Source organism: Lampetra fluviatilis, chromosome 22 (assembly GCF_964198595.1).
Source record: "Lampetra fluviatilis chromosome 22, kcLamFluv1.1, whole genome shotgun sequence".
In the NCBI taxonomy this organism is placed as follows: Eukaryota; Metazoa; Chordata; class Hyperoartia; order Petromyzontiformes; family Petromyzontidae; genus Lampetra; species Lampetra fluviatilis.
Window position 1 is genome coordinate 7,819,224 of NC_136296.1, and position 19,367 is coordinate 7,838,590.

A 19,367-nucleotide genomic window follows, 5' to 3' on the forward strand; every position below is an offset into this window, starting at 1 on the left:
TCAGGCGTTAAGATGTTCAAGCACCAAATAGAAACCTTTTGGCACGGAATCAAGTCTGCATTAACCACACATCCTTTCTCCCATGGAGAAGCAAAATGCTCCTTCATGAAATAAATCAAAGGTGACCTTAGTAAATTTAAATAATCAAATAGTTGAAAATGAATCAAAATTAGTGTTGTTATAACAATTCTATATTTATTTAAAGTTGCGCATTTTGTTGTGACGTCACATTTCTCACCCCCCCTCCCTCGTCACACATCGTCACAAATGTCTGACCCCCCCCCCCTAGGTGCGTGACGTCATTTATGGCCGGCCCCATAGAAGATTATGTGATTAACACACACGTTTCAAAACAATACTGGTCGACCCATGACAGTTGACTCCAGATATTCACAACAAATTCACGTGATGTATGACATTAAACACACACACACACATATGTTTATATATATAAAGCGAAGAAAACAGTGACAATATTTCAACGTAAATGTTCCTATCCTTGGTTCTTTCGGTAAAGTCACGTAGAAGGGAAATAATAAAATTAAATAAATCAATAAAACAATAAAAATTATCACGACGTTTCAAACTGCAACACAAGCAATCATCATCACCTGCTTGTGTTGCAGTCGAAACGTCGTGAGAATTTTTATTGTTTTATATTTTTATTATTTTATTACTTCCCTTCTACGTGACTTTACCGAAAGAACCAAGAATATGAATCCCTGCAGTCACGAAAGCTTTAAATCTAAAAAAAAATGTTCCTATTGATAGCAATGGGGTTAGGCCTGGTCAATTCTAGCGCCCTGCCCGTTAGAGGCCCTCTCTCCCTCACGCGCGAACCAACCAACCAACCCAACCATCACACAAACAAACACGCACACGCTTATAAACCCACCGAACCACGTTTACCGTGCGCGCGATTCTTTTGGAAGTAATTCCTAAGCAATTACAATTAACGCTGAACCCGTTAGTCGAGTGGTCGTCGTCTCGCTGAGCAATGAGACGCCGTTACCCAGACGCCGAGCGCCTTCGCAACGGCGCGGGTGACACGTCACGTGCTCGCGGCTCAGCCAATGGGCGCGCGCCCCTTTGCGTCACGCGAGTGGTGGGGTGGGAGGGGCTCAGCCCGATTGTGCCCCCCCCCCTCCTCTTTGTGTGAATGTGACGTCATGGTCCAACAGCTGGAGTTTCATTATTGTTTTTTATTTATTATTATGATTTAATTTTGTCGTGATTTGATTTTGTTATTTTCATTTTTTATTATTATTTTATTATTATTATTTTACCTACGTGACTTTACCGAAATAACCTAAGAGTATGAATCCTTGCAGTCACGAAAGCTTTAAGTCAAGATTTAGTTTATTGTACTTCCCCCGAAACCTCTGATTATCACGGTTAGCTACGTACGGTGCGAAAGAAGTTCAACATACATACGATATGGTCAGTCTGATAGACCGAGTCCTCGATGAATTAAGGGGCGACATTGTTTGGAAACGGTAACTTCGGTATTAGCGATGGAAGAGTGATAAGGAGCAAGTGTGACTGGAGTGGATCAATTACTCCTGGATCCTCGATCAAGCTGGCTGCTTTACCTTCTGTCAAATGCAGTGGAGATAGGAATTGGGTGCTCCAACTCAAATTTAACAAGAAAAAAAATTAACCCGTAAAAACTAAGTTTTTCACTATAAATCCTTTATATGCGTGGCGGCTATAGTCCTCTCGTCCTCTGGCTTGAGATGGCTGCCACCTATGGGTCAGATGATTGCCTGCCACCATTAAGCAATTGGTAATTAAATATAATTTATTTTTTCCTAAAAAGTGTAAAATTTTGAAGAAAAAATTTCACGAAAATAAATTGTCACGCACAACGAGTCTGTGTGCAAAATGTCAGCTCGATTGGATCACGGGAAGTGGGTTAAAAAATGACCGAAATATTTGCAAGGTCGTAAGCGCGCAAGCAAGCAAGCAAGTGAACTTAATATAAAGGATTTAATTACACCTTCTTCCGAATGTGTGCTTTGTACAGTAGTAATAAATGTTCTCGCCCCGCCATAGGAACGAGGAACTTCCACAAGCGGTTGAGGGCTGTGGACAGGAGTTTGCACTGCCTCAATGCTCATTTGAGCAGGAAGTTCCTTTTACATGAATAAGTGTTCACAGATAAACAAGGCTTTATCTTCTTGGTTCTTTCGGTAAAGTCACGTAGAATGGAAATAATAAAATAATAGAAATAAATCTTTTATTATGTAATATTTTGAATCCCTGCAGTCACGAAAGCTTTAAATCGAAATTTAAACAAGGCTTTGTCAAGGAAAAGCAAACCAAGCTTATTTGATGCCTTCTTAAGCTAAACTATTGATATAGCCATTTCATGAATTGGTGGGAAGAAGATCGCTTGTGTTGCGATCGAAACGTCGTGGGTTTTTTGCTTTTAATTTTTGTTTTCTGTCTACGTGACTTTACCGAAAGAACCAAGAAGAAGAATTTCTGCAGTCACGAAAATTTTAAGTAAAAAAATAATTCGAAATTATCTCGTAAATACTATAACACATTTAAATAAACTAAAACTTACAAGTCGATTAACGCGTATATTCATTTTTCGGACACTCTGTATATATCCATAATGTAGGTGTTTTTTTTGGCTTAGATCGCATAAATATAAATGTGTCGTTAAATCTGCCACCACCCGACACAAACAATTCGTAAGGGTTGTCACGTAAACAGAACGTGCCAATTCGTCACTAGTACAGCACACCGGTGTGTTGGAGGCCAAATCCACAACATTTATAATCTGAGTACGACGTTTCGCCAGTAATTACCACTAGCATCATCAGGCGACAGCCAGATTTGTGGAGTAATCCCGTTTTTTTATTTACGCGATCTAACAAAAAAACTATATTATGGATGATATTGGTCTCGAAAGCCTACGTGTTAAACCACCCGGCATATACAGGTTGATTACAACAATGCCACAAAATGTGCCTCCTCCAGGCTCTAGAGACCACCTGGAGAAGATTCCAGGCCTGTGTTGACAACGATGGCGAACAAGTAGAGACTCTTTGACTTTTTGAAGCTATTAACATAAATTTCTTATCATGTTAAAGTATTATTATCCGTTCTTTTCCCATTAAAAACAAAAGTCCCATAAAAAAAAGTGCTAACATTTTTTTGAAGCACCTTGCACATTTAGCCGTATTTACCAAACGCCCAATGCGAGTGCCCCCGCAGCCACCGTAGAAACCGCCGTTGCCCCGGAAGTGAAGGCGGCGGGGCCGTCGCCCAGAGAAAAGCCTCAACGCGAGTTAAAGCGACGCGCAGAGTTGGACACAAACATCGCAACTAATAAACAACAACAACAACAATAACAGCAACAACAAGCGCACCAAACACACTAAACACGGCCCTGCCCGCCGATCCCGTCAATTGCTTCTGGCGTATCGACCCCCTCTATCACCACCACTCGCCGACCATTGGCAACCTACCAGGCCTCAGAGGAGCGGTGAGTAGGGAGACACAATAGCGGCGACGCTTCATTAATCGACTCTTCGTCACTTTGCGTGCTGAGTTGTGGTTATTTTAAGGGTTCGAGCAACGGTTTGATGGCGTTGCTTGAGGCGGCGGGGGGGGGGGGGTGGAGATTTTCTTTTTGTTAAGCGGCGTCTCTGGTGAGGCCTTCACTGTGGCGGCGACGGCGGTGCATGTAACCGGTCAGAATAGCCAACAACTTTCGCTTCTTTGCATGTGGTGTGCAGACTATGCGACCGTTCGGTGTGAATCATGTGAATGTTTTTGATGTAGGTGTGTTGGGAGTCGGTGTTTGTGTTGCTTACCAAGAGGGCTCCGTCGTGGGGATGTGAAATTGTCATAGCCCGCGTAAGCCAAATGATTAAATGCTTGAATCACAATTAATAACGGATGAATCACTGCTTCTAATATGATTCACGGTTAAAATTATATACTGAGTAATGGGCATTGAGTTGATGTGGGTAAGTACAGTCGCGGTCGTGCAATGGTCAAATTGGCCCCATCACAGGAATGTGGAATTTCCACCACTGGCCAGGGCAGAGGAACAACCAGCTGTGCGTGATTAAAGAACAGCGACTGTAATTGGGATATTTACTTATTTTAACGATGATTGCTTATCGTAGGAATGTGTTTTGTTAGGCAGTACAGCTTCAATGGATATTAAATGGGTCACGGAGTCCATAGAGGCAGTTCAATGCGATCTTGCGAGTCAATAGGGACCTCCTATTGAGTAGTCGTAGGAATTTGATGTGAAAATGTTCAATGGGTTGTTATATTGGATATAATTAACATTTGTTAATGTAAATTAAAACAATGTTTTATGCGCAGTCGGACTTGAAGACGTGTTTTTGCCGAAGTTATTCACAGTGACGAGGCTTTATGAAAATTGGATTGGAAAAATGGACATAAAAAATTAACCCGTAAAAACTAAGTTTTTCACTATAAATCCTTTATATGCGTGGCGGCTAGAGTCCTCTCGTCCTCTGGCTTGAGATGGCTGCCACCTATGGGTCAGATGATTGCCTGCCGCCATTAAGCAATTGGTAATTAAATATAATTTATTTTTTCCTAAAAAGTGTAAAATTTTGGAAAAAAATTTTCACGAAAATAAATTGTCACGCACAACGAGTCTGTGTGCAAAATGTCAGCTCGATTGGATCACGGGAAGTGGGTTAAAAAACGACCGAAAGATTTGCACGGTCGTAAGCGCGCAAGCAAGTGAACTTAATATAAAGGATTTAAAAATTAATGTAGGAATGTTTGTCGATCAGCTTTACCAATGAAACATTGAACTGCAAATGTAAAAATTACTTAAACAACACTGCACAATTGAGCTCAAGATATGTTGGATCATAACTAAGTCACGTACAACTTGTTTATCAAACTATGTGATTTGAATCGCGGGGACACAGCTGAAAACAAAACTGAATATCTATTCCTGGGATAGTTATTGAAGGAGGACCACGATGAAAATGATGAAATACAAATTTGAACAAGAGAAGATTGGCGTGCATTTGTAAAACTGAACTTAAGAGTTTTGTCAACCAGATCAGAGCCATGTTTATTCGGTTCCGTGTGCACATCTGAATGTGTATTTTCCTTTTCGTTGATAGGACGATGTCTTAAACTGTCAATGAGAACGAAAGTACAGCAACGAGTGTACGGCCTTGTATAATCGCATACAACCAACGCATAGGGAACTTCCACATTAAATATTATAGTCCAGCACTATGAAGGTAATAAATGTCGTTGAACCTATCTTACTGATTGACAGCTTACTCATGGGTTCACGTTACAATATCATTTACACCACAAGACCACATGTACCACACTTCTCCACACGTGTCTTCATAAATATTCTAGCGTATGATGGGTGCAAAATTCATGCATAAATGAGACCCTTATCATTTTTGCACCATTGCCGCAATTTCCATAAGTCAATGAAGGAACACACATTGTGGATATGTTTATGTTGTGGAAATGTCCCACTTTTCCACCATAGTAATTTCATGCAAATAAGGAATTTTTTACCGTTCCTTCTCAGATGAGTTAGTGTTGTTTGTAATGTGGCATTAGCTGAAGGAACGATGCGCAAGCAATGGTTATATGAGTCGTATCCAGAACAAAGTACATAGTTTATAACACTTACGACTGGATAACTCAAAATAAATAATGCCACGTTTATCCAGGAAATACTGACAGTCTGTTAGATTTCTTCAATCAGGTTCTGCATTGGGATGTTTAACCAATAACTTAAAACATTTTGCACAAACTGGAAAGTGCCTTTATTGAGTCTCGTGTCGTTACCAAGATTACTAAATTAGATTGTTTACCATCAAACTGGCGATGACCATTCTGAACAAATGTATCCCATATTCTTTGGTATCCCAGCAGCATTTTAATTAGGCAGCTTCTCCACTTGTTTTAAAAGCAAGCGCAAAAGTGACTAGGTTTAAAGTTGAATATCACACTAAAATATGTGGCCATGAGAAAAATTTGGTAGATTTAATGCGATACCCATGTATCTGCATTCACCATTTAACCCACATCTGCCTATTATGTATCTCAATGGAATCACACCTGGTTAAGTAAAGATAACCTTTACATTTAATATTATTTAACAAATTATTTTATACAGATGACACGTCTCTAAAGATTGCAGAAACAGCAAGCATTTAAAGAGAATCATTGAAATAAACGTCAATGTCGGAATCAACTTGATCTCATACGCAGAAGTGGGGAGATGGTAATGGGAGGAGAGAAACACTCAAGGCGTGTGAAATGAGAAGCGCGCAGGGATGGAGATGCTGAGGGGGAGAGAGTGGGTTCTGTTAAGACAGTTGAGGGCAGGTTTTTCACAAACACCATCCGATAGGTCCCTGATCTCCTTCGGACATACAGCAGCACATCTTTATGGCTTCTCTGCTGCTCCCCATCACGATGAGCGCAGCGTTAAAACTAGACGATAGTGATCCCTTGACTGCTTTCACTCAATTAATCAACAGACAGAGCAGGTGGCTGCCTTTTAGCCCATGAGGTTTTAAGAGGGCAGGGCTTCAACACAAATATGCAGTTGGGTGAAGTGTGAAACATTGTCCCAGATTTGTTCTTACCAGCGATCATGACTCAACATCAAGTGAAAGGTATGACTTGCTAAACCATTACCCATCTGATAAGCTCGCTCATTAACTAGGTTCAGAATTTCAACATTGTCAAAGTAAATAGTATTTCAAAATGTAAGTTTAAGATGACTACTGAACATCACACCATCTATATAGAGCTACACACAGCTTAGCTCCTGACATCTGCAACATAACAAACCACGTTTTACCGTCAAATTTTATATTGCGCAAAGTTTCATGGCTTTACATATTCTGTGAATAATGTTGGTTATATATTTTTTCTCTTTTTGCGAGTTTTACACAGTTGTAATTGTGCGTTTGGTATCCAATGCTGCTGTTTTCTCTACTGATTACTCTCAAGACGCCTGCGAAAATGAGATTTTTCATCTCACAGGGGATTTCTTGTGTTAAATATTTCCAATAAATAAGGAGGAAATCACATGCAGGCTAATGCTGTCTACTGCTGTCTGTACATTGGTATCCAGTCTGCCCAGTAAAATATGTACCCATTAGTTGCCATGTGCAATTAATTTCCACAGATGAAAGGTGGAAAGTATTGGGGATGCTTCAGTGGTTCTCACTGGATACTGCAAAGATACTCGGGATCACTCATGAATCTACTGCATAGGTTTTCGTGGTTGAGATGTTTAGTTCGGTCTTGTGGCTTCGAGTTGAATCGCGTCTTGTTCAGCATGACGCCCGACTTTTCGCTCCACTTGCTGAGGGCTTATTCAGGAACTTAGGCACGTATATCGAAACATCAGACAATTCTGAACAACACACGGTACAAACGATGACAGTATTTTCATTTGTACGTATGTTAAACTTCTTTCGCACCATACGTAGCCTACCATGCTAATCGTTATATGTATTGTATAATTTAGCATTTAGCTTTTTATTTAAAGAGAGGGTCGTCCCTGTCTTTGGCGTCTGGCAGTTCGTCGTCATTGATTCAAGTGAGCCTGACGACTGATGACACTTGTATGTTCAAACTGGTCCAAATTTGCTTGCGCTGAATTAATGCTGCTGAGATTATGCACTCCCAGAAGGCCGTGCTACCGATGGGTTGAGTAACGAAAATGCGAATTAATCCGTTCATTCTGATGAACCCAGTTTACTTGTGTGAGCCCACCACTGCCACGGTAACCAATGGCCTCTCTCGCCCGCCGCAGCTGACACAGCGAGCGACGCGTGCAGCACCTGGGTACGTCGCGACACCATGGACGCCCCTGGCGGGGAGCCCTTGTCTCTCGACATCCTCATCACCAACGTGGTGTGCGTGTTCCGCACGCGCTGCCACCTCGACCTGAGGCACATCGCCCTGGAGGGAGCCAATGTCATGTACAAGCGCGACGAAGGGGTGAGAGCACACGCCACGGGTTCCATCAGTCTTGTGCACATTCAGTCAGGGGGTGACGTCTTTCGTACTTTTGCAAGAGGTGGCGAGATGTTATCTCCCTCGCCTGGTATGCAGGAGGTCGTGGGTTCAATCCTGACACCTGTATATTTGGAGTTTGCATTTCTCCCTGTGGTCGCGTGGATTTTTTCCGGGTTCTCCGGGTTTTCACTCCATGTTTAGAAACATGCGTTTAGAGTATTTGGTTGCTATACATTTCTACACAATAAGCCACTTCGTTGAGCTATCATTTGTGGCCAGGTCACTTTTGAAAAAAAGCAAATAGCTCAGTGGGCCTTAGTGGCAAAATAAAAAAAAATGTTTTTAGTTGAACTACAAGCGCTCAAATGACTGAATTTTCATGATTCTGGGTGATGTTGCGATTCAGGAATCAATCATTTCTCATCCAATATTAATTATCATGTTTCATTGCATACAGTATTGTTCGACTCATTAGATAAAAAAGAACATTAGCTTTGAATTTTCATGAAATTTTCATTAATCTTTGTAATAATTTCTCACTTGCATAAGTCAAATAACATTAATTGATGAATTGTCGCATCACGATTAGCCAGGATATTTTACCACAGGGTCCTGCATTGGGCTGGTTTCCTTGATAAGGCTATTTTGCATTTGGGAAGAAACTGAATTTGCCTTAAGAAAACCTGTTGAAATGAAGACATAACAATAACATGTCTGCATGGGCAGGTTCACAAACCTACTTTCTGTACTGCCATATCCTAACCATGTGTCGTTATGCCCAGGCTTGGTTGTAGAGTAATATTGTGGCCAAAGGAACTTGCATTGTGGCCAAATAAACTTTATATTTAGCAGTAGTAATCTGTTATTTGCATGGGAATTATACAAAATAGGGCTTTATTTATTACAATTTATTTTTTAATACTATACATACATAATGGAATAAAATTTGCGGTGCATATATGCTTTAAAGAGGTTTACATCATGATGAATGTAACATTTTCCATTGATCCGTGTATGCACTGCAATGTATACAGCATTAATTGTAGCGACGTTTCGGTCTGCGTAAAGTATTTTTCAAATTGGAGCAGTAGAGTAATGGTAAAACTCAACAAAATCCTCAATAACGCTGCCCGAAAAAGATGCAATACGTGACGTTTCAGACAATGGTCACCACTTCATGACGCATATACGATGACATTGTTAAAGGTCCATTGCCCATAGCACATATCCTATTAAGAATGGCCACTGACAAAAATGTTGCCTATTTATACACAGTATTTCCTTTCGGGTAGTGTTACTTATGAATGTGTTGAGTTTTGGTTATTTGTCTTATGCACCATTGCCAATACAGTATCACAACATTTTTTGTTTTAATATAATGGTAGTGACTTAAAGCTTTCGTAACTGCAGGAATTCATATTCTTTAGGTCTTTCGGTAAAGAATATAATGTTAGTGTTTTGCATGAGACTTGCTTTAATCCTGGCTGGCAGCTATGCCCTTTGTGTGACCTCTGCGAAACCTGTGCTGCCACATTTGTCTTGGTCACAGTGGGGCCTGGCATGACCGTTTGTGTGTGCGTGCAAACCCCGACTGTGCACAACAGAAGGTGCTCATGAAGCTCAGACGACCTCGAATCACGTCGACCATCTGGTCTTCAGGGAAGGTCATCTGCACGGGAGCCACAAGGTAGGAGTGTGTTTATTCAAACGCAGGACAGCTGATATGAAAATGTGTATTACACACCACGTGAGGGAAACTTGGTCAAGTCCTGCGTCCTTAATAAAGCATAGGCGCATGCAGCAGTGTTTTTAATATAGACGTGGTGGCTGCCAAATAATTTGAGAATGTGTCACTGGAAACAGTTGAGTTTCCTCAATGACGGAATTGTTTTCAAAATCTGAGTGCCAATTGCATAACAGAGTAAGTAATTTGATGTCAGAGGTTGCTTTGTTTGCTTAATTAAGACGTAATGGTGTGATTGTGCCTGTGTCTGATATCCCATTATTAAAACCCTTTGGCTACCACCTTATCTTATCTATTGCATTTATCTAGCAGGAGTAGAAATGCATGGCGGTTGCCGTAGATTTTATAATTGCCTCATCACCTTTGGTTCAAATACCCGCTGTGTCTTAAATAACACATCTCCTTAAAGTTTCCATCCTCAAGCCAGAGTTGCACGAGGAGTCGCACGGTATATGTGTGGGCAAAATTCACCCTCAACCAATGGCTGGGTTAGTATTTCCTTTGCAGTTCCAGAATGAGGGTTGGACACCACTTAGGCAAGATGGGAGTTATGGAGAGAGAGTGGCCCGCGGTTTTCACACGCGCGCACGCAAATGGTTTTGCCGTTGTTACGCCAAGGCTGACTTCGATTTCCCCCCCCCCCCGCGTGCAGCGAAGAGGACGCGAAGATTGGGGCGCGGCGGTGCGCCCGATGTTTACAAAAGCTGGGCTTCAAGGTGCGGAACTCGCGTTAAACTTTCCCGCAGGAAACGCTGTCCTGAGTATTCTTAGTGTGCGTTTGCAGAAGGTTATTCAAACGAGAGGATGCTGGCTTCCATCTCGTTTAAAGGTCGTGTTATGTACACTCCTTTGCATCTTCTCCTCGCCCAATATAACTAAAGTCTTTCTCTGCAGCTTGTGTAAGCCAGACTCGTGATCTCGCAATTTACTGAAGTGTTATTTTTTTTCTCCCAAAGCCACATGGTTTTCAGTCACAACTGACTGTATACCCAGCGAAATAAATTTCCAAACACTCAAGGAAATATGATTTAAAAGGTAGTTTTCTTTTCATAAATAGTCCTGGCATTCAGGCAGGAGGCTGTGATAATTCGTCATAACTGTGTGCTGAATAATTGCATTGTTAATGGAACGTTTAAGCCAAAAAACGAACAGCTCTGGTTAGTCGGCGTCTCATGCTGACAACACTAATTCATTAATTAAAGTAAATTCTTGCACGCAGATAAATGTATACAATCACACGTTTAAGAAGTGACTATTTACAACTTTGCTAATTATTTGAAAATCCGATACAAATGTTAGATTGGTGGTAATGCACTGAATTGAGAGTACAAATGACACGTAAAAGAATAAGGACTTGACTCCGACTCCAAATAATGGTGATGGAATTATTGGGGGAAAAATGTGTCAAACTGCAGTCAGGCATTCCATAGCACGGTAGTGATGTCACGTTAACGCACCGTTTCACACCGTTTCCGGCGGTAATATCTCTTCAATGCCATGGCAACACACTCGGTCGTAACTTTAAAGTGTTATTGCTCATCAATGAAGCTTTCAGCTCATATTGGACAGCCTCGGGCATAGCATGCAGCGTAGGTTAACTTCTTTGTATTTACAAGTTAATATCTTTCTAGATTTGAAGCTTTCGTGACTGCAAGGATTCATATTCTTAGGTTTTTTTGGTAAAGTCACGTAGGTAAAATTTTTAAATTAATAAAAATAAAATAAAAATCGTTCCACCTGAAGACGGAAGCTTGTGTTGCCTCCGAAACGTCGTGATTTTTATTTTATTTTTATTTTACTTTTATTAATTTTAATTTTTTACCTACATTACTTTACCTAAAAAACCTAAGAATATGTTAATATCTTTGACACGCAGCCATTACTGTTCACATTTTATTATAATGGTCACTCTTTTTCCGTTTAACGTTTATGTAGATTGATTTGTAATTGTACTATGATCAGTTTGGAAGTGATCTGCCCTAGCTGGCTTGTGCTGAAGGGGATTTATTATTCAACATTTATTTATGTTCGTGCAATGTTTGGGATTTCTAACGTGACACATTTGACTATGGCACTGATTTCTATTTGTTTCAGTGCGGTACGTGATTTTGTTTGTTTTACTTTGTCGTTTTGGTGACCTCTTGCAAACGAGACTATCCTGGTCTCTTGAGTTGTTACGTGCGTAAACAAAATTAAATTTAAATGTCTACAGGTGTTTGTTTTTTGTATCGGACCTTCCTGCGAGATATAACTCCACGACTTATTATTTTATCGACTTGTAATTTTATATATTTCTTAGGCTGCCCTGTTGATGCTTTTGTTTGTTTTCAACACAGGTCCGATTCTGCGCCTTCAAGGTGGTGAATGTGCTGGCCGTCTGCTCCATGCCTTTTGAGATCCGTCTTGTGGACTTCACCAAAACGCATCGACCAATAGCCAGGTGCTTCCTATGCATGGCCACGTGATTGACTAACTGGTATGCTGTTAAATTTCGATTTAAAGCTTTCGTGACTGCAGGGATTCATCTTCTTGGTTCTTTCGGTAAAGTCACGTAGAAGGGAAATAATAAAATAATAAAAATTTAACATAATAAAATAATTCTCACGACGTTTCGTCCACAACGCAAGCAGCCGTCCTCAGGTGAAGAACAGGTCTGTCGAAAAGACAGTGTCTGAATGAATTCACAGGTCTGTTGGAAAGACAGTGTCTGAATGAATGAATTCAGACAGTCTTTCCAACAGACCTATTCTTCACCTGAGGACGGCTGCTTGCGTTGTGGCCGAAACGTCGTGAGAATTATTTTATTATGTTTTTTATTTTATTATTTCCCTTCTACGTGACTTTACCGAAAGAACCAATTAGATGGTATGCTGCTGTTGGATTTTGATTAGCACAGTAATACCCAGATTTACGTCTCCCCCCCCCCCTCTTACGTGGTTTCGCAAACACGTCGTCACTTTATGAATACCGCTACCCGATTTGCGTCGCCTCCACCCACGATCACGTCGCTGACAGCATCGTCCGTCCTTTCTCGTATCCGTCACCTCGGCATTCTCTTCCAGCTGCCCTGTGAATCGCTTTGATTGACGTTTCGATATTCGTCACCGCTCTTAGGTTTTTTCGGTAAAGTCACGTAGGTAAAAAATAATACAATTAATAAAAGTAATAATAAAAATAAAATAATAAATCACGACGTTTCGGAGGCAACACAAGTAAATTTAGCTGTGACGGTCCCACCTGATGACGGAGACTTGTGTTGCCTCCGAAACGTCGTGATTTCTTATTTTATTTTCGTTATTCTTTTTATTAATTTTAATTTTATTACTTTTTTACCTACGTGACTTTACCGAAAAAACCTAAGAGTATGAATCCTTGCAGTCACGAAAGCTTCAAATCTAGAATTCATCACCACGCCTTTCAGGAACGCATCCCCGATGGTAAACCGGGGTATTATTGTACGTGCAATATCGTATTATAAACTGGAATTACACAAAACATTGCATTTTTTAATTACTGGTCATGAATAAACAAAACTTTTTTTTGTATATAGCTATCTGATACAGTGAATCTCAATTGAGTCAAGTATATGTCTTATATTCTTTGGGTCTTTCATGTATGTCTTATGATTAATATTGAATTTGGCCCTTTCGAAAGACGATTGCCTGGTCTCTCCGTCGAATTTGGTCACTCGTTATGAAGTAAATGCCTGCACTCGCGATACATGTATCAAATCGTGGATGTTACAAAACGAGGTGTTTTTGAATAATACAGGAACTACTACTTTGAGACTGCATGAAGAGCGTAGCAAGCTTGAAACAAATCAGCAGAGAGGTCGTGGTTATATATACTACCCGTATTGCTCGCAAGGTTTAATTTACGGGGCGTCTTAAGCGCGACAACATGGCTGACCCCATTGCATTAGCATGACACTCGGTGGGGGTATCACGTGGACGGGACTGCACTCATTGAGAGGAAACATGAAACCTAGCCCCAGGGTTCGGCCACCGTGCCTCTCTGGAGCCGTGTGTGGCGGTTTCTTTGACGTGATGGGACACTGTGGATTGCCTTGGTGACAACAACATGCACGGTCAAACTATATTGTTAAAGAATAACGAAGGGAGGCAAAAACTAAATAGATCTTCTTGGTTCTTTCGGTAAAGTCACGTAGAAGGGAAGTTGTGGCCGAAACGTCGTGAGAATTATTTTATTATGTTTTATTTTTATTATTTTATTACTTCCCTTCTACGTGACTTTACCGAAAGAACCAAGAAGATGAATCCCTGCAGTCACGAAAGCTTTAAATCTAAACTAAATAGATGCAGTTTATTCCATCACCCTATTTCATTTTGTTTATTTAAGTCACAATGTGGTTGTCACCTGCTGCTGTGTTTGTGTACAAGTAGCTCTGCGTGTGATGAGGCTCTCGAACTATTTTGGTCAATACATTTTTAAAAATGGCTCTTCTTCTTCGAAAGGTTGCCTACGCCTGACCTGGAGGGTGAATCTTGTGCGATGTGCTGTGTTACAGCAGGCTGTGTGTGTGTTTGGTAAACCTTCAACATAGCATGGGGTTTTATTGCAATAGCTGCCTGCGTTGACCTTCCCCGCTCTGCTCGTTAGCTTGCCACACTGACTTGAGTGTCAAGAGGGGCTTTTCAACCACACGTTAATTCTTTATAGTTATATACACTCACGTAAAATGCAAATATATATTAACAAATGTTTACGGTGGGTATTTTGTTGACGTCATGAGCAACCATGCCGGACACATTTTTCTATATAATTAAATTCCCTGGACCTGAAGACGCATTTTTACGCCTAGGTGGAGCGGTGGGCAATTCACGTCCGAACTATCTCACCTGCAGCTTGACCTCAGTTGATATGAACCAACGCCGTTAGTTTTACGGACTCGGAACCACTCGACAACAACGTGACAGGTCCCTTTGTTGTCTCGTGTGTGACCCATAGCTATGAGCCGGAGCTGCACCCAGCCGCAACATACAAGATAAAGTCGTTGTCAGCCACGCTGCAGATCTTTTCAACGGGCAGCATCACACTCACAGGTACCGCTCCGTGCTTGCAAAGCGTCTCTGTCGTCGCCTGAAGCGCCCGCTTGAAGCGCCCTTTCATCGCGTTCCACAGCGGCACGCATTCCAATACCTTCCAACCCCCCTACGTTACACACTGCATGCGCCTGCTGATTGGTAACCTGTGACATAATGGGTTTTGAGTCGGAGATAGAGATGCCATGTGTATGTGTGTACACGTGTGTCCCAGTTGGATTACAAGGATACTTTTAAGGCTCTTTATGGAGAGATCCTGTGAAACATGTCATCCGTGACCGTTATCTGACACACGGAGTGCACTTCTCCGAGATTTCTCATTGGATGCTTCATCTCGTGACATCGTGCTGATAGCAGAATTGGAATAAATTGGGAAAACGGACGAGTTTGTTTCATTCGGCCCATTTGCCTCTACGTTTGTGTGATTGTGATTTTCTCTAATTCTTCCTCTACATTACAACGTTGTTATTATTTGCCACCCTATGTGATTAATAAATTGCCATTGTAAATGCTTGAAGAAGGCATTGTATAACCCCAGGTTAGAAAACCGTCCTCTGGGAGACGAAATCTCAGAATTAACCTTGACACAATCAACGATTTTTGGGTTTAGATCGCGTTATTTATAAATGTGTCGTAACCCTCCACCACCCGACACGGCCAATCAGTAAAAAAGTGTCACGTTGACAAAAGATAAATAGTTCACTGCTTTAGCAGTGAACTATTTGTCCAGAATGGTCTGGCGAATTGCCCGATGATGCTGGATGCAATTACCAGCGAAACGTCGTACTCAAATTGTAAATGTTGTGGTTTCACGCTTCAACACACCGGTGGGCTAAAGCAGTGAACTATTTGTCTTTTGTCAACGTGACACTTTTGTACTGATTGGCCGTGTCGGGTGGTGGAGGGTTACGACACATTTATAAATAACGCGATCTAAACCCAAAAATCGTTGATTATGAACAATATTGGTCGCGAAAGCCTACGTGTTAAACTAATTAACCTTGACACGTTCGAGCAAAACCATCTCAGATTTTGTCACACTCAATTGGGACGGCGTTTATTGTTCACGTGCTTTTATCCTTTCATAATGTTCAACACGGTTGCGATAACTACACTTGAAACTGCCAGCAAGGAAGAGCGTCACCTCGCCTGGCAGTGCTGAATGGTGGCCCATGCACGCGGGCCTGTAATCCAGCACTGGGGGAGGGGAGGTGTTATACCCTGGCTTGTCAGGAGACGGCAGTGCAGCAAGAATGTGAACTCCACCTGCTCAGTCAGTATGTGATAGAACGTTTCCCGTCCCCCGCATGCGCGGGTTTTCTCCGAAAGCTTCGGTTTCTTCCCACAAATTACAAATGTTGTGGATTTACTCTCCAACACACAACCGGTGGGCTGAAGTAGTAACTAATTTGCACGTTTTGCTTACGTGGTTTGGCAGGTTACGACGTTTATATAGTTACGGGTTCTAACCCAGAAACCTTTATTATAAATTCTTCCCACAAATAAACACGAATTAATTGGCCGATAACACCTTCATATATCAAGGACCAGAGAACTTGGGCAATTGTTGGTTGTGGCTCATCACGTGGCTGGCCTTCCTGCTCGTCTGTGGTTGTCTGTGGTTCCTCGTGACTTTGAGAGTGAACGAATACTGTGCGCATCACAAGTTGCAATTATTATCACCACCCATTGATAAATCAACTGCCTGGATCAAGGCTTTCCCAAGCCATCGCCATCTCACGGCCCTGCAAGTTAGCAACTTAACAGCGTCTACACACGGTGCTCGTCCTCTCGAGGCGTTTGCTCCATCGGCTGCGACTTGGTTGCGAGCCTCGCCTGAGCCCACTCTTCTTGACAGTCAAGGTGGCGTGTTTAACCCGCGCGATGTTCGCTAACCCGTGCGTTCCTCTTTCTGTCTGCCGCTGCGATTCTACGCGATTCCAAGTATGCGCACCTTTCCGTTCTTCTTCGGAAAAGCGACTTTCTGAAGAAAAGCGCCACTGTGGCTAGGAGATGTTATATCCCTCGCCTGGTATGCAGGAGATCGTGGGTTCGATCCCGACCCTGACGCCTTCTGTATATTTGGAGTTTGTATGTTCTACCCATGGTCACGTGGATTTTTCTCCGGGTCGTCCAGTTTTTCCCTCCAGATTTAGAAGCAACGTGTATTTAGAGTATTTGGCTGCTGTACATTTCCACGCGATAAGCCACTTCGTTGAGCTATCATTTGCGGCCAGATTGCTTCTGAAAAAGAGCTACATAGCTAAGTGGGTCTTACCTGGTAAAAAAAAAATATTAAATAGTTTATAGACTGCGAAGTTGTTATTGGGCACCACATGGGTGAATGTGAACGGTGAAGTTGAAGTGGTCGTGATGCTTGATCAGTGACGGCGATCTTTTGTGTTTCTTGCCGACAGCGCCGAACGTGTCCCTGATTGCGCAGGCCATAGAGCAGATCTACCCGCTGGTGTGCGCCTGCAGAAAGGTCACGTGATTGTGGTCTCTCTTTCGCTCGCCTGCAATGAAAAGGAGAGGAAACAAAAGTGACAAAAATAAAACTACGGAGAAGCAAAGACGCTAGAACACCGCACGGAGGGAAGAAATAACGACGAGACATTACACGCTACGGAAATATTCAAAAGCAGCTCGCGAATGCAAAACTCTCCCTACGAAGACAAATTTCAACCGCGTTCAACCCAGCAACCATGTGCGCAGTGACCCCGGAGCAGCATGAACATCTGTTTACTGACGAGCAGGACAGGTTTACATTCAGTATATAACTTGCATTGCTCGCGTCGTTAAATAACAAAACATATTTTAGGGGTTGTGGGGGAAATGTTTTAGATTTCTGAATGAGCCATTGCTTGTGGGTGTTTTAGTCTTTTGTCATTTGCCGCCGTACTGTGTTGTTTTTGTTTTAACCTCTTAACACGTGTATCTCATTGCATTGTAATCACCTCGCCCCCACCGTGTCTTTTAAAAGCATTTCGTCGTCGTTTTGCGCTTTCACACAAGGCGAAGAGAAGTCTGAAATTTTGAAGTTGCATTTTCAGCGACGCGCACACAAAACCGCTTCGGTGTGTAACGTGACACTTCTTTTTGAAGGCCCCTATCGAATCGAAAAATAACCTAACGCTTCGGAGCATTCGGAGTGACGTGTTCGGCTGCGTGTTGTTCCGGAAGTGGGTTCCCCCCCCCCCCTCCCACAGCACAGCATCAAAGCATTGAGATACGGTAGATGTGGCCAAGATAAACCAGAGAATGTGGCTGTGGATACAGCAGAGAAGCGGGCTCCTAAGATGTTATAGTTTATTCAAAGAAAATATACGGAACGAGAGAAATATCATGTGATTTATACCGGCCGGTCGTGGAATTTATCCTCGGTCCGGAGATGAAGTCTTTATTTCAATCTTGATGGGGCTTAATTTTCTGGAAACGTTTTCAGCATTGGAATCTGGATAAAAACGGCTGGCAGTCGTGGGGAAACTTTTTTATGAGAAAATCGAGGTGGCGCTTGTCCCGAATGTTGTGAAGCATTCAGTCCACTGCAGGGATTTGGTGTAAAAAGTCAAGCAGCAAGGGACATAATCTCCTTGCGTGCTTATTAACAGTGCACAGCTGAACGATATCGGAGGTTGGCTTAAAGGTAAGGGATGGTAAAAACAGGGAGCCTAAAATGTGAACTTTTGAGTTTTCAGCTTCCCTTATTCTCTCCCGCATGAAGGCGGCATGTGTTGTGTTGCACTGACGCCTGTCTTCCCAGGTGAGAGGACCCAACCCACCAAATGAGGTCATAACCCCACACCCCACCACGTTGGCTTACAGAAAATAAACTTTCTCAAAAAAGTGGCTTTAAAAGAGCTACATTTTAAGCTTCGGCCAGTGAGCAACGAGAGCGGCCGTTGTAGCCTCCGATTAGCACATCTTTGCAGCCCCATCAACTCCTACGGTTTGGGAATTGCAGCTCAGCAAGAGGGCCTGTTCAATGCCGCCTTCACACGCGTGCGAGCGTCAATCATGAAGGCAACCCGCGCACGTCCGCCGCCATTGACTGTGGAGTCGACCAACTGCCACTTATTCCTGCCACCGTCGAAATGTCACCAATTCCGTGGTCATTTAAATTCGCGAAGCAATATTTTCGTTTCGGCCCTTGGGGCTGCACATTGAATCTAAAGCAATGCGAATCTATAGAATCTACAGGGGTATTGGCAGATACAAATCAAACATCGATTAGTACGTGCACAATTCAATGCGTTGTATTGTGAGTCTAATCCGTTTCAGTTGATATGAATGCCAAACGCTTGGCCATTTGAAACTATTTAATGATCTACGTTCCTGATCATGATCATGCGGATCAGCTCCAGCCCTTTGCCCAGCCAACACACGATTGTGCTGTGTTCAAAATAATACTTTAACTTGGATTGTAATAAAGTTGTGGTTAGTTTTTTCGTAGCAACTTATTGTGTTTTTTTTTACTTGCATCGTTCTTTGGGGTGACATCTGGTTCTGAGGAAATAAATTTGTGCTTTCATTTA

General features: G+C 42.2%; 2 protein-coding genes across 2 annotated transcripts in view; one reads left to right on the top strand and one right to left on the bottom strand.

Annotated features, from left to right (window-relative positions):
* Positions 1 to 1,030, bottom strand: part of AHI1 (Abelson helper integration site 1) — an 80,594-nt gene extending 79,564 nt beyond the window's left edge. The window contains exon 1 of the mRNA XM_078866206.1: positions 896 to 1,030. The gene's annotated coding sequence lies outside the window, so the exon portion shown is untranslated. The remainder of the gene's footprint in view (positions 1 to 895) is intronic.
* A 2,220-nt stretch (positions 1,031 to 3,250) lies between these two features.
* On the top strand, positions 3,251 to 19,367 carry TBPL1 (TATA-box binding protein like 1). The gene is made up of 7 exons (XM_078866334.1): positions 3,251 to 3,499; positions 7,820 to 8,007; positions 9,630 to 9,712; positions 10,422 to 10,485; positions 12,106 to 12,209; positions 14,738 to 14,832; positions 17,250 to 19,367. The coding sequence occupies exons 2-7, from the start codon at positions 7,867 to 7,869 to the stop codon at positions 17,324 to 17,326; spliced, it is 564 nt and encodes a 187-aa protein (XP_078722460.1). The 5' UTR covers positions 3,251 to 3,499; positions 7,820 to 7,866; the 3' UTR covers positions 17,327 to 19,367.

Coding starts and splice junctions, on each gene's coding strand:
- TBPL1 (XM_078866334.1), top strand. CDS start 7,867: ATGGACGCCCCTGGCGGGGAGCCCTTGTCTCTCGACATCCTCATCACC. Junction 9,713..10,421: donor ATCTGCACGGGAGCCACAAG/GTAGGAGTGTGT, acceptor CCCCGCGTGCAG/CGAAGAGGACGCGAAGATTG. Junction 14,833..17,249: donor GGGCAGCATCACACTCACAG/GTACCGCTCCGT, acceptor TCTTGCCGACAG/CGCCGAACGTGTCCCTGATT.